At 39.1% G+C, this 20,570-nt stretch overlaps 1 protein-coding gene across 4 annotated transcripts in view; it reads left to right on the plus strand.

Annotated features, from left to right (window-relative positions):
- The window catches only part of ZSWIM6 (zinc finger SWIM-type containing 6), a 114,814-nt gene extending 94,728 nt beyond the window's left edge, over window positions 1-20,086 (plus strand). Inside the window, exons 10-16 of one of the 4 annotated variants that reach the window (XR_005255519.1) lie at window positions 2,499-2,634; window positions 7,077-7,234; window positions 7,757-7,920; window positions 9,694-9,775; window positions 11,567-12,408; window positions 14,219-14,400; window positions 14,874-20,084. Coding sequence is in view for 3 of the 4 variants with exons in the window: in XM_038125856.1 (XP_037981784.1) it covers window positions 2,499-2,634; window positions 7,077-7,234; window positions 7,757-7,920; window positions 9,694-9,775; window positions 11,567-12,408; window positions 14,219-14,254 (1,418 nt within the window). In the remaining variant the exon portion in view is untranslated. Of the gene's footprint in view, window positions 1-2,498; window positions 2,635-7,076; window positions 7,235-7,756; window positions 7,921-9,693; window positions 9,776-11,566; window positions 14,169-14,218 lie in introns of those variants that run through there. The other 3 variants (XM_038125856.1, XM_038125854.1, XM_038125855.1) reach the window with 3 other exon arrangements.
- Window positions 20,087-20,570: the final 484 nt, after the last annotated feature.

A 20,570-nucleotide genomic window follows, 5' to 3' on the forward strand; every position in this document is an offset into this window, starting at 1 on the left:
AACTGCCTAAAAAATTGCCATTGTGAGCAATGTGCAGCAGTTGTCTTGCATTAGTGTGTGATGAGAAATCTGGCTTTTCTGCAGTAGTTTCAGTTTGCTCCACGTTAGGCAGAAACTGCCAGTTTACATGGAGGAAAAACTGTGCAGTGATTTAAGGTGCTGATCACACCAATTGTGAGTTTTTAGTTGAAATTTGGTAGATACACACAGCATGCATTAATCTGCATTAACAACATAGAAATCAGCTTAATATTGGATTACGTTTTCTTTATTGTAACTGCCATTTGTGTGTGTGGGAAAGCAGAACATAAGACTGTTTTAAATGAACTGTTCTGATTTTTTGCTTGAGTGCTAAGCTACTGGCAAAGTATATTTTCATATAAATGCTTTGTCATGTGTTCTTTGTGTCCTGACTGAGTTTCTGACTGGACCACCAACTGGCAAACATACATGAAATTGCTTCTTTCATTCAAACAATGCCAGCTAGATTTGAATGGCTTTCAACTTCATTTCAAATGGATATGAGACACACTGTTACTTACTGAATCTTCTTTGACATTTCCTTTGCAATCAGCCTTGATCTTTTGAAATGCCCACCTGTGGAGCTCTGAATTTTTTCATGCCTACTGATTTCTATCCTTGTATGTTGTGCTAAGGCAGCAGTCAAAAACATTGCTGAAACAGAAGTGCACTCACACAGCTATCCATCCATCCATCCATCCATCCATCCATCCATCCATCCATCCATCCATCCATCCATCCTTTCAGGTGTGATGAGTTAAGTCTTAGTAGAAGTAGTAGTAGCTTCTGGGACTGCTGAGTGCTATCTGTGCAATAATTGCCCAGTGATGTTTAATACAAGATTCTTATTCTGTATCTCACTGCATTTAATGCCTGAACCTCTTGTCACTGAAGTCAGAAACTGTTTGACATAGTTTTCCTATTAACAAGAATAACAGTCTTAAGTGTGCAGGAAGAAATGTAGAAATAGGATTCATATGCACTGTGAACATTTGAAACTCAGCAAGTAAATAGTTGCTTTTAACTTTGTTGTTGTCTATCGTGATGCTGCTGTTATAAAATTGAAATCTCACCTTACTGAGAGAGAAAAATCCATTGCCCCCATAATAGGGATAGTTTTCACAGAAATAAAATAGAAATTTTAAAGTCATGTGGGTATACTGGACTAACAGCCAGCTTTGGTGCGTGATCTGACCTGGTGTTCATCATCATAGAATTGTTTAGGTTGGAGGAAACTAAGAGTATTGTTGAGCCATTAAGCCAGTCACCACTATCTTCACTACTAAACCATGTTCCTAAGTGACAAAACTACACTTAATTTGAGCACTTTCAGTAATGGTGATTCCACCCCTGCCCTGGGCAGCCTATTCCAATGTGTGACCATCCTTTCAGTTAAGAAGTTTTTCTTGACATCCAGTCTAAACCTTGCCTGGCACAATCTGAAGCCATTTTCTTTCATGTCTCTATGTCTCTGGTTGTCTGGGAATTTTCAGGCAGGGGTGGAGAATCATAAGGTCTCCCCTGAGCCTCTTTTTTTCCAAGATAAACACCCCAAGCTCCCTCAGCTACTTCTCAGGACTTGTGCTGCACACCCTTCCCCAGCTCCATTGCCCTTCTCTAGACTCACTTGAGCACCTCAGTGTCTTTCTTGGAGTGACAGACCAGAGCTGGACACAGCACTCGAGGTGTGGCCTCACGAGTGCCCAGTACAGGGGGACAATCCCTGCTGTGGTCCTGCTGATCCAAGCCAGGATGCCATTGGCCTTCTTGGCCACCTGGGCACACCCTGGCTCATGTCACCAGCACCCTGAGATCCTTATCCACGGGGCAGCTTTCCAGTTACTCTGTTCCCAGCCTGTGGAGCTGCCTGGGGTTGTTGTGACCCAAGGGTGGGACCTGGGACTTGAGTCATGACTGCATCCAAACCAAAGGGTTATTTAAATGCCAGGTGAGATATTTGAGGGATCTGGTGCTGCTGTGGTGATTGGTCATGTAATTTCAATTAAAGATACACATTTTTCTATGGTCGTCATTCTTTCTTTCCTGGTGAATTTCTGATCAAGCAGTGGCACACTGACAGGATGCATGGGTATTGATATGCATAACATAACTGTGTGGAGGCAGAGCTAGGATTATGACTTTCTACTTTTGCATACCAGGCTTGCTGCATGAGTCCCGTGAAGTACTGTAATCATTCTGTTATTTGTATAAGCATTGGCAGTGTGCTTAGTGTCATACAACTTGCGGTGTGTCTTGTTTTCCTAAACAATCCGTGGTATTTAATATAACTGTTACACATTGTATGTATATGATGTGTTATCTATTTCACTGAAAATAGCAATGTAACTTCACCTTTTTTGCAAGAGGCTATGTCTTTGAATACCACTTCTAGCTGAAGGTGTACTGAATGCTTTTAAAGGTTCAGAAGCTGGGGTCTAGCAGTTTGTAAAGACTGACATTGTTTTTCTTTCCTGCAGGTGGACCATACAGTGGCTTAGGTGAAGTCATCCATCGAGAGAGTGTTCCAATGCACACATTTGCCAAGTATCTCTTCACCTCTCTCCTACCTCATGATGCTGAATTGGCATACAAAACTGCACTGAGAGCCATGCGGTATGTATTCATGAGTTATCTAATAAGAGCACGAGTAGTAGATGTGGAGAGGGGGAAAAGGTTTGGTAATCAAGACCTAGTCTCTTTTTCTAGAATATGCGTTCTTCCATTCAAGGAGTCAAGGAGGTACTGTTTTGGTTCTGGCATCTATAAAAGTAAATGGTATTTGTAGTAACTATATTATAATAATTTATAAATGTCCAATTAGTTTTTATTTATACTTGTAAAACAGGATTTTCTGTTTCAGATACTTCTAGAATCCCACACCTGGGGCACAAGATTTTGTGTTATAAAGCCACTTTAGCATATGGATTCTCCATGTGGTTGTGTGTGCATGATGATACTGGTAATGAAATAAGGAAATAGGTATTTTATCATAAGTCTCAGGCTTGTTTGCTGCTTACTCTGCTCAGCGGGACAATTTGTTTCACTCACCTTCTTTATAAATTGACTCTCAACAATAGATTTGAGAGGTGTGGTCAGAGTTTAGTACTTCATAACATCTTAGCTTCTTCTGGGTGAATGTTGGGATCTAAATGGGGTATATCCAATGACAGCAAAATGTCTGGTGTTCATCCCATTTGTTTTCAGTAATCAGGAAAAAGATGTTTATGAGGCAGTGTTCTGTGGGTGCTGTCTCAGGACAAGTTAGATTGGTAATGATATCTAAGAAAAGACTTCTGAATGAGTTTTCAAGGACTAAATGATCGTGATAAAACTGTTGTCCACAAAGAGTTGAGGGAAGAAAGTGGTCCCATCTGAATTGTCTGCTCACTATCAAGAACCTAGTAGTTGATGGTTGGCAAAGAATAGCCACAGCTGAATATTAAGAGCAGTCAAATCTTAAATTATAAAAAAGAAAAAATGTTGAGTTTTCCTGGTCATTATCACTAAGCACGGTTCCACAGTGATTGAAGGATGTCCTATCCACATGAAGAGTATTTAGCGTCATCAAACAGGTTGTGTCTGTATGGTTTGGTGGTGTTTATTCTGGAGCTACTCTCTCCAAAAAGCTAAATAGGGAGAAAATAATTCCTGTGTTACAAAGCCTAAATGGGAGGCTCTGCATAAGCGCAAAATATAGCTGTCAGTTCAGCAGCTGTCAGCTGCTTAGCCTGTTGGGTATTTTTCTGCCTCTATGAGTGTCTAGTAATGGATGTTATGGGAAGAGTCTAAAAAATGTGAAGAGTGGCCGTGCATACTTGCTGGTTACAATTAGCATTTTAGGAGATACATTGAGAAGACAAAAGTACATTAATGATGAACTATTGAGAACATTGAAATGTGTGATCAGAAAGCTACCTGGGCCACTTAAGTTTACTAGTCTTCTTTTATCTCAAGGTAAGTACATGAATTACTGATTATATCAGAACAGGAAGATAGTACAAAATTTGGTATGTGGGAGTTTTTGGTTGGTTTTCTTTTGTTTGTTTGTTGTTTCTTTGGTTGGTTTGGTTGTGTTTGGTGTGGGTTTAGGTTTTTTTAAGGAAAAAAAGTTAATTATTTTATAAAACATATTTGTCTTGTATTTACTTTCAGTTACTACCTTAAAGTATGTCTCAAGAGGTAGTTTGTATGGATTTTCACTCCTTAAACCAAGGTATTAAAATGATCCTCCAAGGCTGAAGTAGTCATCCATCAGCAGCTTTCCTGACTGCCTCAGTGAACATGGAGTCAGTATGCAGTTTCGTTTGAACAAGGATTTGCCCAGAAACCAGTCACAACTGAAAACTTCTTTTTTTGGAAGTTTCCTTTCTCAACTAGAAAAACAAGCAAGACACTGAAAGATCCAAATGATGAAATCTCCAGTTAGTCTTGGGTAGCTCCAGCCCTCATTTGCTATAAAGCTGTCATCTCAACCAAAGAAATTACTTCTTAAATAGACCAGTATAAGAAAGAGTTGTCTTTTTCTTTCCACCTGGTGAAGTCACAGGAGACATCAGGGCTATTTTCCCTCCATAGCCATTTTTTCATCACTTTATAAGACAGATGAAGATTCAGCCCTAGACAGTAATCTTTCTTTTTGCAGTTTGATATTTGGCACTCTTCAGAAATGTGGGCTGCTGTCTTGAATGGTAGTGGTGGCAGATTTAGACACTTTCTATTCCATGTCTGTCTGCATTCTTCTGCACTTCTTAAATTCTCCTGAAGAAGGATGATTATTCTTTCCATTCACACCAGAATGTTAGTTCAGTGAATAAAGGACTCCAAATACAAACCAAATGAAAAAGTAATGTAATACTGAGGGGACAAGAATAAAGCAAACATGAAGATTGAATGTCTGTCTCATGGCTGAGAAGTTGAATGGGTCAGAAGATAAAAACTTGAGCATCTTGTCTTCCATGGGAGGGAGGAAGTGGCTGGGACAAGGACAGCAATCCCATGTGGAAGTTTATAAAGGTGTTGCATGGAAATCTCTACAGCTGCTCATGCTTTTAGGAGTGAAGCATATTTCTTTTCTCACATTTATTACAGAAATTAATTTCCCAAGACCCCAGGTAGCTGATCTTCAGATAGAAGTGTTCGTTGTCGGTCTGCGTACAAATCTACATGGGTCAGTTACCCATGGCAGCTCAGGAGTATTTAACCTTTCTATATTCAAAAATACCTGTTGCTGTTTAATTTTTTGAGTCCTCTTTTAGTGTATGGAACACTTAATATGAAATAAATGGAAACTGAAACCAGAAAGCCTTTCATGTACGCACCTCAGGTCTGCAAGGACAGGGTTGTGCAGTCCTTAATGGTCACTTCCATCTAGTTTTCTGCTTGCAGGACTGAAACATATGGAGCACAGTCTTGGAGAATGTGGAAGTTGACTGCTCACTTGGAATCTGTGAATGTTTGGCTTAGTTTGGTTTGATCCTTTGATAAGCCTGAATTTCAGCCAGGTTTTGGGACCCAGACTTTAATGGTGATGTTTATTCACAAGGTAGCTTTGCTAAAACCTAACTAAATAATTGGTGTTTCAAAGGGGAAAGAAATAAAAGAATGCTAAATCTACATGTGGTTTTCTGGTATTCCCTAACATTGCCAAAATTGCCTGAAAGCCACCAATTCACAACTGCACATCTTTTCACAGCAAAAGAGCACAGAAGCTGGCAGTTAAACACGAAATGACAAAAGATTTCTCCAAAACAGCCTTTCTTTCATGCTTTTTGGCTCTTTACTCTTACTCATAAACTACTAATCCCTTTCTTAATTTAATAATTAGTATCTTTGAAGCTATCTTATAATGCACCTCTGCAACCTTACTCTACGCTTGGAAAAAGTCAGCTTTAGAATATGTTTGTGAAGAGGTGTCTTTGTGCTGCTGGAGAACAGATTTGACTTGAAACAAGGGGTTTCTTCCTATTTTCATGCACTTATACGTGTCCAATAGTTATTTGGATGGTGTGCTGTATTTTTAAGTGCCTGCTAGATGCCTTTCCATATACTCAAAATTACCTTTCTCAGTGAACTCTTAAATATATTATTATACTGTATTATTATTTTACTAATATATCATATGCTTCAGGAATCTAAAAAAAAACCTGGTGGAACTCAAATCCATCTTAATGCAAAGAAAAAAACCCAAAACAACACACTCCACAGCTGCTTACAGAACTTAGGTATTTATTTGCATGCAAGAAATTGTAACTTACATTTAAATGGGCTTATTCTATAAGAAATAGTCTATCACTGAAAAAGCACAATGCGTTGGATTTTCAATGCTTGGTAGTTGAAGTTTTGCGAACAAAAGAGATGCAACTTCCTTGATCTTCACAGATCACTTCCTTCTAGAAAATCTCATGCATGTGGAAGCTGGTAGAAGCAGACCTCAGATACTAAGAGACATCAAGTAGCTAAGCACTTGAAAAGCTTTTCTTCTGGACATGATCTTATTACTATTTCTTTAACCATTCACATGCTGATACTATACTTAACTGTATTGACAAAAAAGCCTATTTTTTTCACTCCTATTTTTTTGTACTGACTTTTATAGAGTAGCTGATGTACTGTCAGTATTTAGTGTATTGCAAGGGCAGTAAGGTTCTATCTTGTCTTTGGGCTGTCATTTGGATTGTAGTAGTCAATAACACCTTAATTTGAATTTTTTAAGTATGAATGCTGCTTGTTGGGTAAGACTGTTGTTGATTGATGAATACTTGATGAGAAAATGGAGTCTGAAAGTCATATTAAAGGAAACTTCTCTGTCACTGCTGTTTGGGACCCTAACATCTGATTAGGGTACATTATAAAGTACTGGTAGGTTAAAAAGGCCTATTGATATGGGAAAGTTTGGCAGATGAACTTTTGAGATTCCCCAAGAAGAAAAGTGGTTTTCCAATTTTTTTTTCCGAAACTGAAAAAGTATATTTCATAGACAATACAAGTATTTTTGCGCTCATGAGCAACCAAATGTAATAGTGGTTTAATGAAAGAGGATTTCTTTCTTATTTCAGGTTGCTGGTACTGGAATCTACAGCTCCTTCAGGAGACCTGTCCCGCCCTCACCACATTGCATCTGTTGTTCCAAACCGGTATCCCCGCTGGTTCACCCTAAGTCATATTGAATCCCAGCAGTGTGAGCTGGCATCAACCATGCTAACAGCAGCCAAAGGTACATTGCTGTCAGTTATGTGCTCAACTAAATGTGTGCTTTTAATATTGCATGGATAAACAGATCATAAAAATCATGCTTAGGAGTCCAGATCACAGTCTGGCAGTACTTTGAAATGGGTGCAACAAACTGAAATGGCTTAAATCTGTCATGTAATTTTCTAGCATATTAGTTAATTTAGTTATCTGGTAGCTAGATGAGCTTGGTATGAGGCTGATGAGACAGCTTTTTATTCTCCTGACCCATGATATTGACTATGAGACACAGAAGTGGGCAAGTCAGTTCTAAAATTCACAAATCAGAGTGACTTTTGGCCCTGTGCTGCACTAACACCTTCAGATAGAGCAGTTTGTGGTCTCATATCTTTCATTCATATGCAATTTAATTATAGAAGGTTTCTAAAACCAGAGTGTATGTAATAAACATCATTCTATTGCATAGCAATGTCAGGCTCAGATATAATTGATCTCTGGGTGTTTTGAGAGCTTGTTCCATTTTGGTGATTCTGTTTACACCTTGCAGGTGATGTTCGGAGACTGGAAACAGTGTTAGAATCCATCCAGAAAAATATCCACTCCTCATCACACATCTTCAAACTTGCCCAGGATGCATTTAAAATAGCAACACTCATGGACAGCTTGCCAGACATAACTCTTCTGAAAGTTTCTCTGGAGTTAGGTCTTCAGGTATTTCCCTCATTTGTTGTTTTTATAATAGAAGAAAGAAATTTGATGCAGTGTTGGTGCATGTAGCTTTTAAGCACAGGAAAGGATACTGTCTTTTGACTCTGTCTGGACTTGGTTTTAAGTTTTAACTTTTTTTTTTACTACAAGGCTTAATGTACTGGTAAACACAGACCAACAATCTGCACAGTCCCTTTGTGTCATTCAAGTGGAAGGTGGATCTGGCATTTGTTGGCTGCACTCTTCTGTTCAGGAGTGAGAGAGGTGTAGTGGATTCAGGATTTTATGTAGGACTGGCTAGAAAGTAAAACTACTCTGTTTGCTGGAAATGCACAGTATTTTCTGTGTGGTCTTCACGGTTTTTTTTCCTTTTCTTTGTCTTCCTTTCCCCTAAATGAGAACTGATACATGCTTGTTGAAAGCCAAGGTCAACCATAATGACTGGTTGCTAAGGCAGAGCATGTTGACAACAGCCTTCTCACTTCCATCAACATCCTGTACCCCACAACCTGTGATATAGCCAGATGCATCTAAGTGTGCTTAAGGTGCACAAGTATTGCAGATCAGTTTTCAGGCTCTGATGAGAGATTTTGCAAGCTAAAAGGAGACAGCCAAGTAGTAAATATTACCTGACACTTTTGAATGAATTTACACTGTTCATTTCAACAAAAACAAATATCTTCATTTCTCTTCAGGGAATTCTCAAAATCATGCAAAGATCAGAAAAACATTTATTACTTTGGTTCAGTAAATAAAGCTCCAAAGACTTCTGGGGAAAGGATACTTTCCCAGTTGCTTCTTATGCTGAAGAAAGGTACTAAAATCTTTAATAAAAAAGCTGAGGGTTCTGTGTGCTTTGTTAGGCTATCATATTTCCATGGTCACTGTGGAAATCTGTTTGTTTCATTTGCCTTAAATGTTTATGTGAGAGAGAGAAAAATCCTTAGAATTGACCTGTGTGTCACCTCAAGTTTTCACCTAGTATTGTTCGATGGAAACAGCACACTTTGGGTATTCATGGATACTCTTTTGTGGTTGACAGTGTCATCAGAATGCCTTCAGCACGATCTAGAGAAAATAATGTCACAAACCCAACAAACTGGAACTGTTGTAGAATTTGCCCACTGTTCTGTTCCAAGCTTACCAAAGGTGTTTTAAGAATCCTGAAGATTTATTTTCCAGAAGGAAGATGCATAGCAGTGTAATTTCCAGCAATTCCCAGCTGTGTAGTTTCTAACAGTAAGGCTAAGGCTTTTCCTGCAAGAAACAGTGTCAGCATTGTCTCTAGTGGCCTATAGATGATTCCCCTTTCTTTTCTCCTCAACCTAATTGTAATTAGGTTGTCTGTGTTCAGTATCTAGTACCTGACTACTTACAACAATTATATGCCCTGGAATATCATACGATGATTACCAATATACTTGTGCATAGAGGGAGGAGATGTCAATAATTGGTAATTGATTGTTGGTTTTTGTTGCTTGGGAGAAGGCTTTTCTATGGAATAGGGTTTTTTCTTGCCCCCAGATAAAATAGTCTCTGTCCTCTATCATTGAAGGGTCTGCAGTTGAAATTACTGTCTGCATGCTGTTCAAAAATAGCCAAAAAGTGTTTTTCAAAATGTTTGACCTATCAGCTGAAAAAGAGGAAACGGAATGGAGAGAGCAAGAGGCTGCCATTTTTAACTCCATTGTGTTTGAATACTTTAAAATTCCTTTCTGTTTATCTATGGCCTTGGTTTGCAATTTAATTTTTATTTTGTTTGTATTCTTTTAACAGGTGATGCGGATGACATTGTCAACGCTGAATTGGCGACGGCGGGAAATGGTGAGGTGGTTGGTAACATGTGCAACAGAAGTAGGTATGTTCTGAAATGTTTCTCTTGTCAGCTACTCTTACAGGGCTTGATCTCCCTTGTCAACACCCAAGTTCTGCAAATGCCTCCCACTTCATGTTTATTCTAAAATTCCTTTGATGAGAACACATTATGGCAGTGATTAGTGGGTGTTTTTAGGCACAAAGCAAGTGAGACAATAGTTGAGTAATGCGGTGTGACTTCTTTCCCCCATAAGGTGGAGGTGTGCATAACGTATGGGAAGCACCCAAATGCAAATACTCAATACCTTAAATACTCAATACAGAAGTGGGAAATCAGTGCTCTCTCAAGTAGCATGTTTGGATCATTTTGGGCTTTGCTATAGATTTCCTGCATGTCTTCATGAGGCATCTCATAAACCCTCTGTGTTAAGGTTTACCATCTTCAAAAATGAGGATGCAGGGTCTGAAAATCAAGATGACTGCATTAAAAGCATCTAAGTACTTATGATAATGGAGCCATTTTAATTGTCAGTAAAGGTATTTCTGGAGAACATGTTGTTCTGTTGTATTTCTTCCTTCATATACCTGAGTTGGATTATATTGCACAGATGCTTCTTGAGTTTCAGAACTTAGGAAGATTGCTGCTGCTTATTCTCTGGATTAATTCATTCTTTGCTTTATGCTTAGCTGGCCTTATATTGTTATCAGTAGTATGGGGAAATAGAGTTTGCCTTTCTATGCTCTCAGCCAGAAAGTGGTTTGTGTCTGCAAATTTTCATGCAATGCTCTTGTTTTATTGCAATTATATCTGTGCTAAGGTAATTTTTGCTGAGGTTGTCTTACAGATATTAGTGCCTGAGTATTATTTTGTGCAGCTGCATCTCAGCAAATAAAATACTGGATTTAAAATTGCTTTTAGTTGGTTTACATATTCTAATAGAAGTGTCTTGTAAAGAACCTAAAATGTCGTGCAAAGTACTCTTGAGACTTAATCAACCCAGTAAAGAATCAATATGGTAATGATAGGAATCTGTTTATTTAATGAAGATACTCTATTCTTTGGCTATGCTGGTTTGCTGCGAATGAGTGGTGGGTTGCATGGGAAGCATTAGAGTCGTGCAGAGAAAATAAAGACCTCTATGTGTGGCTTAGGTGGGCTCACAAATGTGTTTAAACTGCCTCTAGCAATAAGGCACTCCAGTTAATTCTAGGTTCAATTTATGGAACCTGTCAGTCAGTGTTTCCTCCCCCTGTGAAACACACTGGGAATACAGTGGCACTGAGAAATATAATATCCAGTAGTTCATATTGCTCATTGTATTGCTCTAATAAGGATCTTGATGATCATGTACTTATGAATTTGACTGCTTTAAGCTGTGCTTAATAAGTTCTGCTAAGGTATGCCATGGTGTTCTCTTAAGAAAGCCGTTTTGCCTACTTTTCACATGTGCTGTGCCTTGAGATTTACAGTGAGAAAAGAGGTTGCAATTGCCCTGGTGTGCAAGGTGAGGGCTGCTTTTGAGAGAGATGATGAGATGAAATGAGTCAGAATGTTTTACTCAAATTGTCTTAAGTAAAACAGCTCAGCTGTCACAACAGGAGATGAAAGTTTATCTTGCATGCTATTTTTGTTATTTTCTGGGTTTATGTGATTGCTGCAGAGTTTGTACAGTAGTCTTAGTTTTAATGTTCTTTTCTAGCCATGCTGTCTGTAAGCCCTTCTTGCTGGGATGTACTGGTAACCTCTTAGACTTTGTGGGAAGTGTAATCTGCTGAACTTCTCTATCTGCTGGGTTTTATCAGTTGTGGCTAATCCTTTCTTTCTCTCCCCCAGGTGTTTACGCACTGGATAGTATCATGCAAAATTGGTTTACACTTTTCACTCCAACAGAAGCCACTAGTATTGTTGCTACAACAGTGATGTCCAACAGCACCATCGTCCGTCTGCATCTAGACTGCCATCAGCAGGAGAAGCTGGCCAGCAGTGCTAGGACGCTTGCTCTACAGTGTGCCATGAAGGATCCTCAAAACTGTGCCCTTTCTGCACTGACCCTATGTGAAAAGGATCACATAGCTTTTGAGACTGCTTACCAAATCGTTCTAGATGCAGCTACAGCTGGCATGAGCTACTCGCAGCTTTTTACCATAGCACGATACATGGAGCACCGTGGTTACCCCATGCGGGCCTACAAGCTGGCCACTTTGGCCATGACACATCTCAACCTGAGTTACAATCAGGACACACACCCTGCCATTAATGACGTTCTGTGGGCATGTGCGCTCAGCCACTCCCTTGGGAAAAATGAGCTAGCAGCTATAATACCTCTGGTGGTCAAAAGTGTCAAGTGTGCAACAGTACTGTCGGACATTTTGCGTAGGTGTACTTTGACCACTCCTGGCATGGTGGGACTTCATGGAAGGAGGAACTCTGGTAAGCTCATGTCACTGGACAAAGCCCCTTTACGGCAACTCTTGGATGCCACGATCGGAGCCTACATTAATACAACTCATTCACGTCTCACTCACATCAGCCCACGACACTATAGTGAGTTTATAGAGTTCCTCAGCAAGGCACGAGAGACCTTCCTAATGGCTCATGATGGTCACATCCAGTTTACACAGTTTATTGACAACCTAAAACAAATCTACAAAGGCAAAAAGAAGCTGATGATGCTGGTTCGTGAACGGTTTGGTTGATGAAAATGTGTGAATGGGGGACTGGGGGGGAGGGGTGGTTTGTTTTTACTTGAGCCTGCCTTTGTATCCTTTTTAACTTAAAGAAACAGAGCCACACCGGTATTATATGTGTATAGTTATATTGAGTTTGCAAACTAAACTGTCATGTTTTGAAAGTTAGTGTGTTTAATTTTCTTTTCTTTTTTTCTGTTTTGTATGAGAGAGAGGTTAAAAAAGGTTTGGTTTACACTGAGTATATGTTGTCAAGTGGCAAAAGCCCACATTGCTCTCCTGTTCTTTCTGTATACGTTCACAGCCTCAAAAACAAATATATATTGCAATGGCTTTAAAAACCAAACAAAACACCTCCATCCTGTGATAAGTACCTCGAATGGATTCAGCTTTACTCCTTTGTAACTCATCCTTACATTTCAGCATATTTAAACAAACCAACAAATGAAATACTAATAGTTAAAAGGCTGACCACGTGGCTTTGCAGTGCTGTTCATCCAGAAGCATGGCACACAATGCTTGTGCATGTGGAAACTTAGCGACTGTCAACATACATTCTCAGGGATTTATCAAAAAAATTAAAAAAAGAATGAGAGCATTTATTGTACTGTATATATATTATAGTATATGTCTGAATATTGAAAAATATAACATTAACTAATTTATAAAAAAATCTATGTAATGCAAAATACTTGAAGCTGCAGTAGCTTGGTTTTAAACAAAAAAAAAACCTATCAGAAGGACTAAAGTGCGCCTTGCTTCAGGGTTGGCTCAGGTGGTGAACTATATGCTGGGCATCTATGCAGAGCCACCTTTTGGATTGCATGGTTGGACTGATACCTATTGGGGAAAATTTTATATATATATATTTATACAACCTGTGTATACATATATATGTATACACACATACACACATGCTTGTAACAGGCACTATAGTAAAGAGGGACAACAAAAAATACACAGCCAGAGCAGCAAGCCTTAGCATTAAGAATACAGTATGCCAGAATTGGGGTTTGTGCCTCCTAGCCTAGAAGACTTAAAGAATATCCTTTTTGACACAAAACGCAAAATGTTTTCCAAAATTATTGACATGATGCATTACGCCTTTGCAGTGAGCTAATAATAAGCTAACCTTTGTGCACAAATAACATATATATATTATATATATATATATTCTGCATAGGTATTTTGACTTTGTGCAGGACAGAAAGTTGTGTAGGTATGACTGTTCTACTTTTCAGTTTGTTTTTTTAATATATTTTATTTTCTCTAGAATTACTCAAACAGAAGCAGCCTTCTATCTTGCCTTGTCTTAATGCTTTAAAATAACCAAACTGGAGATCTAACTACCAAACTGTTCATTATATTATTAAATACCAACTTTGGTTACAGTATAGTGTCTTTACTTTAGCTGATGGTTCTGTATCCTTGTGCTTTTTAAAGCAGTTTTTATGTTTTGGTGCAAAAGTTGTCCAGTGTCTCTTGTTCCCTTCATTAGAGAACATGCTAGAGGTATGTTTGTAGGTATTTTTGTTTAGAAAAACTATTTCATGCTCTCCATTTTATTTATTATAATAGGTAAAAAGGTTGTACTTCATCACCCATGTAAACATGCTCATGAAGTTGAAAGTAATTAAGATTTGATACACTGATATCAATTTATTTATGTAACTAAATCACTGTTTTATAAACTTGTTAATGATCAACAATTTTTTTGTTTTGATTAAAATTAGTTTTTTGAAAGTTGATTCTGCCTCCTTTAATGATGTCTGTTACTGGAATTGAATTGTGTTCATAGATCATGAATGCCCATCTAACAATTTCACTTCAGTGAGGTGGTATGCAATGCAACCACCAAGTCCAGGAAATAAATGTTATGTTCTTCAAAAGTTCTGCTGAGGAATCATAGCGTTCACAGCTGCTGGTGGAAGAAGACCTGGTGAGGAGAGAAAGAGCCAAATGCTGCCTGTGTCTGAAGAGGTGTGTTCTGTACATCAAACAGTAAGCCTTGGTGTACCATCCTGGTAGGATTCTGGAGTGTGTGTGGATGTGTTGCCACTCTGGATTCTTTGGGTAGCCATGAAAGTTGAGATGTGCTGTGGATGTGTTCAAGGACAATTATTCCTGTTCATCGATTGGCTTTTCTAAAGTGTTTTGTGTATTTTGATTTATACAGCTCATTCCACATAGTGTAAAGTTCTTGCTCATCAGCTGATAGGTGATGTTTCTATTTTTTGGAGCCCTTACTCCATAGGAATTTTGTGAATTTTCTAGCCCTTGGAGAATAATGAAATATGACATGGTTGCAAATTGAAGAGGAGCTTTCTGCTTTACCACTACTTAAATATCTTAGGAATGTTACTTGATGTCATATTTGATCTGATACTTTTCTGATCTTGATCTGATAATTTTCATACTTGATCTGATAATTTTCAATTCCTTTTTTTTTTTAGTATCTTCAGCTGAAAGGAGAATTAGTATGCAGCACCAACTAACAGAGATACCAGTGTAACCATGAATTCTGACAGTGGGGCTTGCGTCACTGAAGATTAAGAAGGAAAAGGTCTGAATCTTTGTACAACTTGTAATGTAAAATATGAGTCTTTTACCAAGTCTTGCTGACAGCTGAGATGTCCTGACCTAATGGTGCTAACATTCTGTGACATTCTGTGACTTCAATTCCTTCCAAGTATTGAATTCTCATTACATTTTTGGTTCATTACTTTGTCCTAGATGAATTATCTGTCATAGGCAGTAGCACAGGAAGGAAAAGAGGAAGTATCACTTGATTTTGTAATAGGGTTTGTATAGTTCCTTTTTTTTTTGTGTGTGGTTATTTTAGTTATTTTGGTTTTTTTCTAATTTTACAAATAATGCCACAGTAAGGATAATTCTGGATTGTGTAGATTGCAAAACTGAAGCCTTTTTGAAGACCAGGTGTTAGAATTAAATGCAGTCACCATGTGTTAGAATTAAATGCAGTCACCAGGTGTTAGAATTAAATGCAGTCACCAGGTGTTAGAATTAAATGCAGTCACTTGGTTTGGAGAAGCACATTGCTGCTTCTTGCAGAACTGATGGAATTCTATTTGGCTTATTTTCATGACTGAGTAAAATCTCTTCTGTGCCTGCACTGGTGCTGTGCACTGCAGTTCACACCACATTACAAGCCCTCAAGGACTAACAGAGGCTTGGCCAATCTCTCTAGTAAACATGTCTCAATATGTCCTGTCCTTGGTTTGTGAAGGTAGGAGGAATCCACCAAAAAAAGAAAGGCCTGAGGGCTCTTGCTAGAGGCTTTCAGAAGTCTGAAAGTCAGTCTTTAATATTTCTTTAGTGTTCTGTCAAATTAGTTTGAGCTTTTTCTTTCGTTTTGGTTTTGGTTTGGTTTTTTTTTTTTAGCAATTTTCATTTTCATGTAAGTGGGCATAAGTAACAAGTGCAGCAAAACTGGGATGCTACTTACACAGGAATTTTGTCTTCTGAATTGTAGTTAGAGTAAATTTGCAGTAATTTGTTTTCACTGAGATGCCTTCATCTCAGTGATTTTGTAAAAATGAGAGGTGTTTTACTGAAAAATCATACAACCTTTCATTTCTGCTTTAAAAACAAATCTTCTAGGAGTTAATCTAATTTTAAAGGAGAATATTATTTGGAGAAGTAGCAGTATAGCTGGTACCTTTACTTGAATTCAGAAGCATGATACCCTCGGGTATCCTCTTGCTCTGCAGTTTTGACTAAAGATAAAGTATTCAGAGACAAATATTTTTCCCCTATTTTAAATGCTTGCCCCATGTAAAGTGTGTACTTTGTGCAAGTCTAAGTGAGGAAACAAGGAACATAAACCACAAATGTTTTGTCAGCCCTTGCATTGCAACAGGCAAGACTATACTGAATGTGAAATGAAAAGCTTTGTAAGAATCTTAATTGGAGAGGTAACAAAGTGTCAGATACAGCTTTACTTGCGAGAAGAGGTTGCTGGGATCTGCCTTCTCTGGAGAAGTGTACTCTCCATATTGCATGTGGGGAGGTAAGTCTTGCCTCTGCTGACACCCTTGGGCAATCAGCATCAAGTAGCACCTACTTGTCAGCTGAAATGTTTGCAGTCCATCTTTATGGTGTTATCTGTGTCCCTGCTTTTACTAAAAACAGAGAATTGTGTGCTCTGAGAAAAAGAATCTCTGAGAAAAAGAAAATTGTGTCAGCTGCTGTATTTGCGGACAACTCCAAGGTCATAAGACCTAAGATTTCTATTAACATATATTGACTACAAAGCACAAGTTACTTCTAAAGCCAACCTTGACTAATTTCTATAGCTTTTTAGGTAGGGAGCAGTAATGACTAGGAAATACCACAATCATGAAGCCACCCAATGAGTCATCTTTTGCTGAGTTTTGTGACAAATGCATTTAATTGTTGGGATTTTTTTTCTTGCTCTTTAGCCTTTGTCCTTTTGCATATGTTATTTAAAGAGCTTTGTTTTTGGAAAAATGTTTACATGAAAGGTGATGTACTTGTGGTTTGATGATGTAAAATGAGCAACAGAGCTATTGGTAACCATGGTCCATGGTGTTGGAAGAATCTGTGGAGCAGTGAATGGGAAGGGCAAGCTGATGCAGGGGATGGTGACCTCAGTGAGGCCTAAGGGAGTAGCCGCAGCTGATGTCCAAACCAGCACTGTCTGCCTTTCCACCACTCTGACCTTGGAATTGTTTGACCACAGGGAAGTCTTGGTTTGGTGTCTCAGGCATTAAATGCACATCACTGTTCAGAGAAGGATTCTGCAAAGTCAAAAAATGGATGAGGGTGATTAAGGACAGAGCTAAATATTCCTCTGGTGAAGCTGCTGGAATTACATCAAGGCTAATGTTGGCAGACACTTTTGACAAGCCTGTTATAAGAAAAAAGTAGCAAGAGAAGTAGTGCCAAATTCTGCCTGGTCAGTGGGCAGGAAAAATCATTTGGGGTTTGTGGCCTTCATTTCCAGACGATCTATATTGCATTAAGCAGCATAATGTCTACTTGTAACATGACAGTGCCTGGCTTTTCCAGTGCCCAGATGAGTCTGGCAGATTGCAACTCATCTCTTACCAAATGGTGTCCCTGAAGCCTTCTGTCACCCCTGAGAAGGCAGGGTATGGGACAAAGGCTGGCCTTGCTTGGGCCATCTTGCCAATATCTTGAGGAACCCTGAGCAGCACAACCAAACCAATTCAGAAGGCCAAGGCTGCAACAAGGATAATTACATGAAATGCTTTCCCAGCAAGATCCCATTTGTAAAACTCTTAACTGCAGTTCGTCACTTAAATTAATGGAAATTGTAGCTTCTGAAGAAAACATGATTTCTTTTGTGCCTCTGATCGATGCTTCAAACATGTTTAGTGGATCAGTAGATTAATTAAAAATATCCCAGATAAACACCAAAAATGGAAGACATGTTAACTTGTTACTGAAATGAGTAAATATACTTAAAGGGGAATTTCATCACACTCATACTCTGCCTGTTGCACTGTGATCATGAAGATGTGAAAGGCAGCTCTCATTAACACCATTGTGACAACCATTACCCCTCTCCAGCTGGTTTTAGTGGGAGAGAGGTAAGGAGGTATTTTTGGGTGGTGTTTTCTTTCCTTAGTTTAAAACCTTATTCTCTCTAGCCACTGATGACTGATTCCAGGCATGGCATAGATGCAGCATGGGAAGACTCTGCCTTATAACTCAAGATATGTTTGCTCCACCAATTCTCTGTGTCAATACAAATGTCGGACCTAGTGCATAGTTTTTTTCTCCAGCAGCCTGCAATTTTTACATCTTTCAGGAGGTTGTCTCCACTTCTGTCATGCTGCCAGTTCTGGGGACTTTTAGTTTTGAAAAATGGGCCTCCAACCATTCTTGCAAATCTGGAGTCCAGTTTAAAACCACTATGTTCTACAAGGCCTTTGGCTTGGCTGCTACTTAGGAATTTAGCAGGTCTTTCATATTCGTTGTCTAAATCGTTTAATGAGAAACAGAAGCCTAATAGACATGTTTGGAAATTTTAACGTGAGATGATACCAAATACTGAAAAAGAAACTTAAGTATTGCCTTATGGAATGGTGATTGTAGAGGGAGACTGTACTTAAGAGTTTTCATCTGCTCTGAAGCTCTCAGTATTTTATGTGAGAGGAAAGTCCATGTGAGGAAGACTTTAACTATTGCATGGTGGCTTTGGTTTCACAGCCTGCATTTTCCCAGGTATCACTGTATTCTCCATCTGAAATGATCCAGGACTTTTTCCATATCTCAGCAATTTGGTTTTTTTTTACCAGTCACATGATATATACAATGTTATACCATGTTCTTCTTTTAACTGCTGGACTGCATTACCGTAGTGTAGCAAGTAGCGTTTGACCAGACTGGGTTCACTTTGACTCTGCATGGAAACCTTGAACCTAACACTGGTAAGTTACTGCACCTCACAGGTAATTAGGAGCTGTATGTGTTATCCTCATTTGTAGAAGTGGCCATCGCACATGAGGAAGCAATATGGCACTAATCAGAGTTTGATGTCATTCATTTTGTGAGCATTTGGACTTAGTTGCACAGCAAATACAGGCAATAAAAGCCAGAAGTGAAAAAGAAATTTTTTTAAGGCAATTATTCACAACATTTGGTCTTTCATCAGAAAGAATAAAGTCAAGAAAACAGTAATTACTGGCAAGAGTTGGAAGTGCATCCATCATTAAGCGTATGCACTGCCAAGGCACAAATTCTCCACTCCTAGAAAAGTTCAAGCAAACGAGACAAGGTAATTTTGTCTTTTAGTTGCCAGTTTTTTAGCACCTGAATGGTCTGTATACAGTTTGTGAGTGTGTGTGGGAGACCTAATTGGATGACCTAAAATGGCACTGACTGTGTTGAGCCCAGTATGAAAACACTACTTTATGCGCTTGTTTGTGATGCTGAATTGGAGAGCAATGTGTTTCTGGCACACTTACCACACTGGCAATCACACTGCTCATCCTGCATTACTTACAATACATCTAGGTTATCTATTACCCACAGCAATCCCAAATCTCTGTTTTCTGGTGATAGGAAATAAAATGAAAGACATTTCTAGCATTTGGACAGGTGCTTGAGAAGTGCAGCTGCATTGAGAGCTCTGAGCAGAAGCTTGAGCTCTAGTATCTGCTGAGTTCAGGACCTGAATTTGTTACGAATTTTGCAGTGGTTTTGTTTTTGCTGCCACTCAAATGTGCACTTACAGGTGAGCGTGTTCAGTGGAGACAAATGTAGACTCACCTCATGGTGTGGGGAAATGTGTGTGTATATGTGGGTGTCCAAGCCCAAACACAGCTATTATCCGCGGGCCAAAGCTTTTCCTCAGATGTTGTAGTTGGATGAAGCATTTGTAGAACAATGCGTGGACCATCTGAGTTGGCTAGCTGATACCCATATCCATGAAGATCCTGCAAGGGCATGCTATGTCCAGGCCAGAGGGCGGCAAGGGGAGCAAAACAATGAGTCGGCATGTTTGTTTCTGTCCTTAAGTCCATGTCTTGATAAGTGTCCTAGGGTGACGTTATGATGCTTGTATCCCCATCTGTGTGTTCTGTTTATGCTGGATATTATGTTCCGTGCCTTCAAGACTGGCTCTGAAGAGTGAATGTTTTGTTTTGGGTTTTGTTATCAGCCCGCTCCGCCACGGCTGGCGGGACGCAGAGACAGGGAGTACATAGTGCAGCTTTTGCTTTTTGCTGGGCTTTTTGCTTTGCTCTTGCTCTGGCTTCTGCTTGCTCCTGCTTCGCTCTTGCTTTTGCTTTTGCCTCTGCTCATTAGCTAGTTTAGCTAAGCAGTCCAATTTTTTTTTCCCTGGACTGTTTTTTTCCTTTTTTTCCTTTTTTTTTTCCTTTTTTTCCTTTTTTTTTCCTCCCCTTTTTGGAACTACTTGAACCTGCTCTGGACTGGGACCTGGAAACACCGAGAGTTTGCACCTCGTGGCTTGTAGCAGCCATCTCCAGCGCCGGAGGGACTGACAACAGAGCAACCACCCCCCAAGAGAGACTTTCTGAATTTGTCATCCTTTTCAGAGTGGTGAAGGAGTGTTATCATCTGGTATTGTTCATTCTGTGTGCTGGGGGGTGCTGTGCCTGTTAAATAAACAGGTTCTT

This window comes from Motacilla alba, chromosome Z, assembly GCF_015832195.1.
Source record: "Motacilla alba alba isolate MOTALB_02 chromosome Z, Motacilla_alba_V1.0_pri, whole genome shotgun sequence".
Taxonomy (NCBI): Eukaryota; Metazoa; Chordata; class Aves; order Passeriformes; family Motacillidae; genus Motacilla; species Motacilla alba.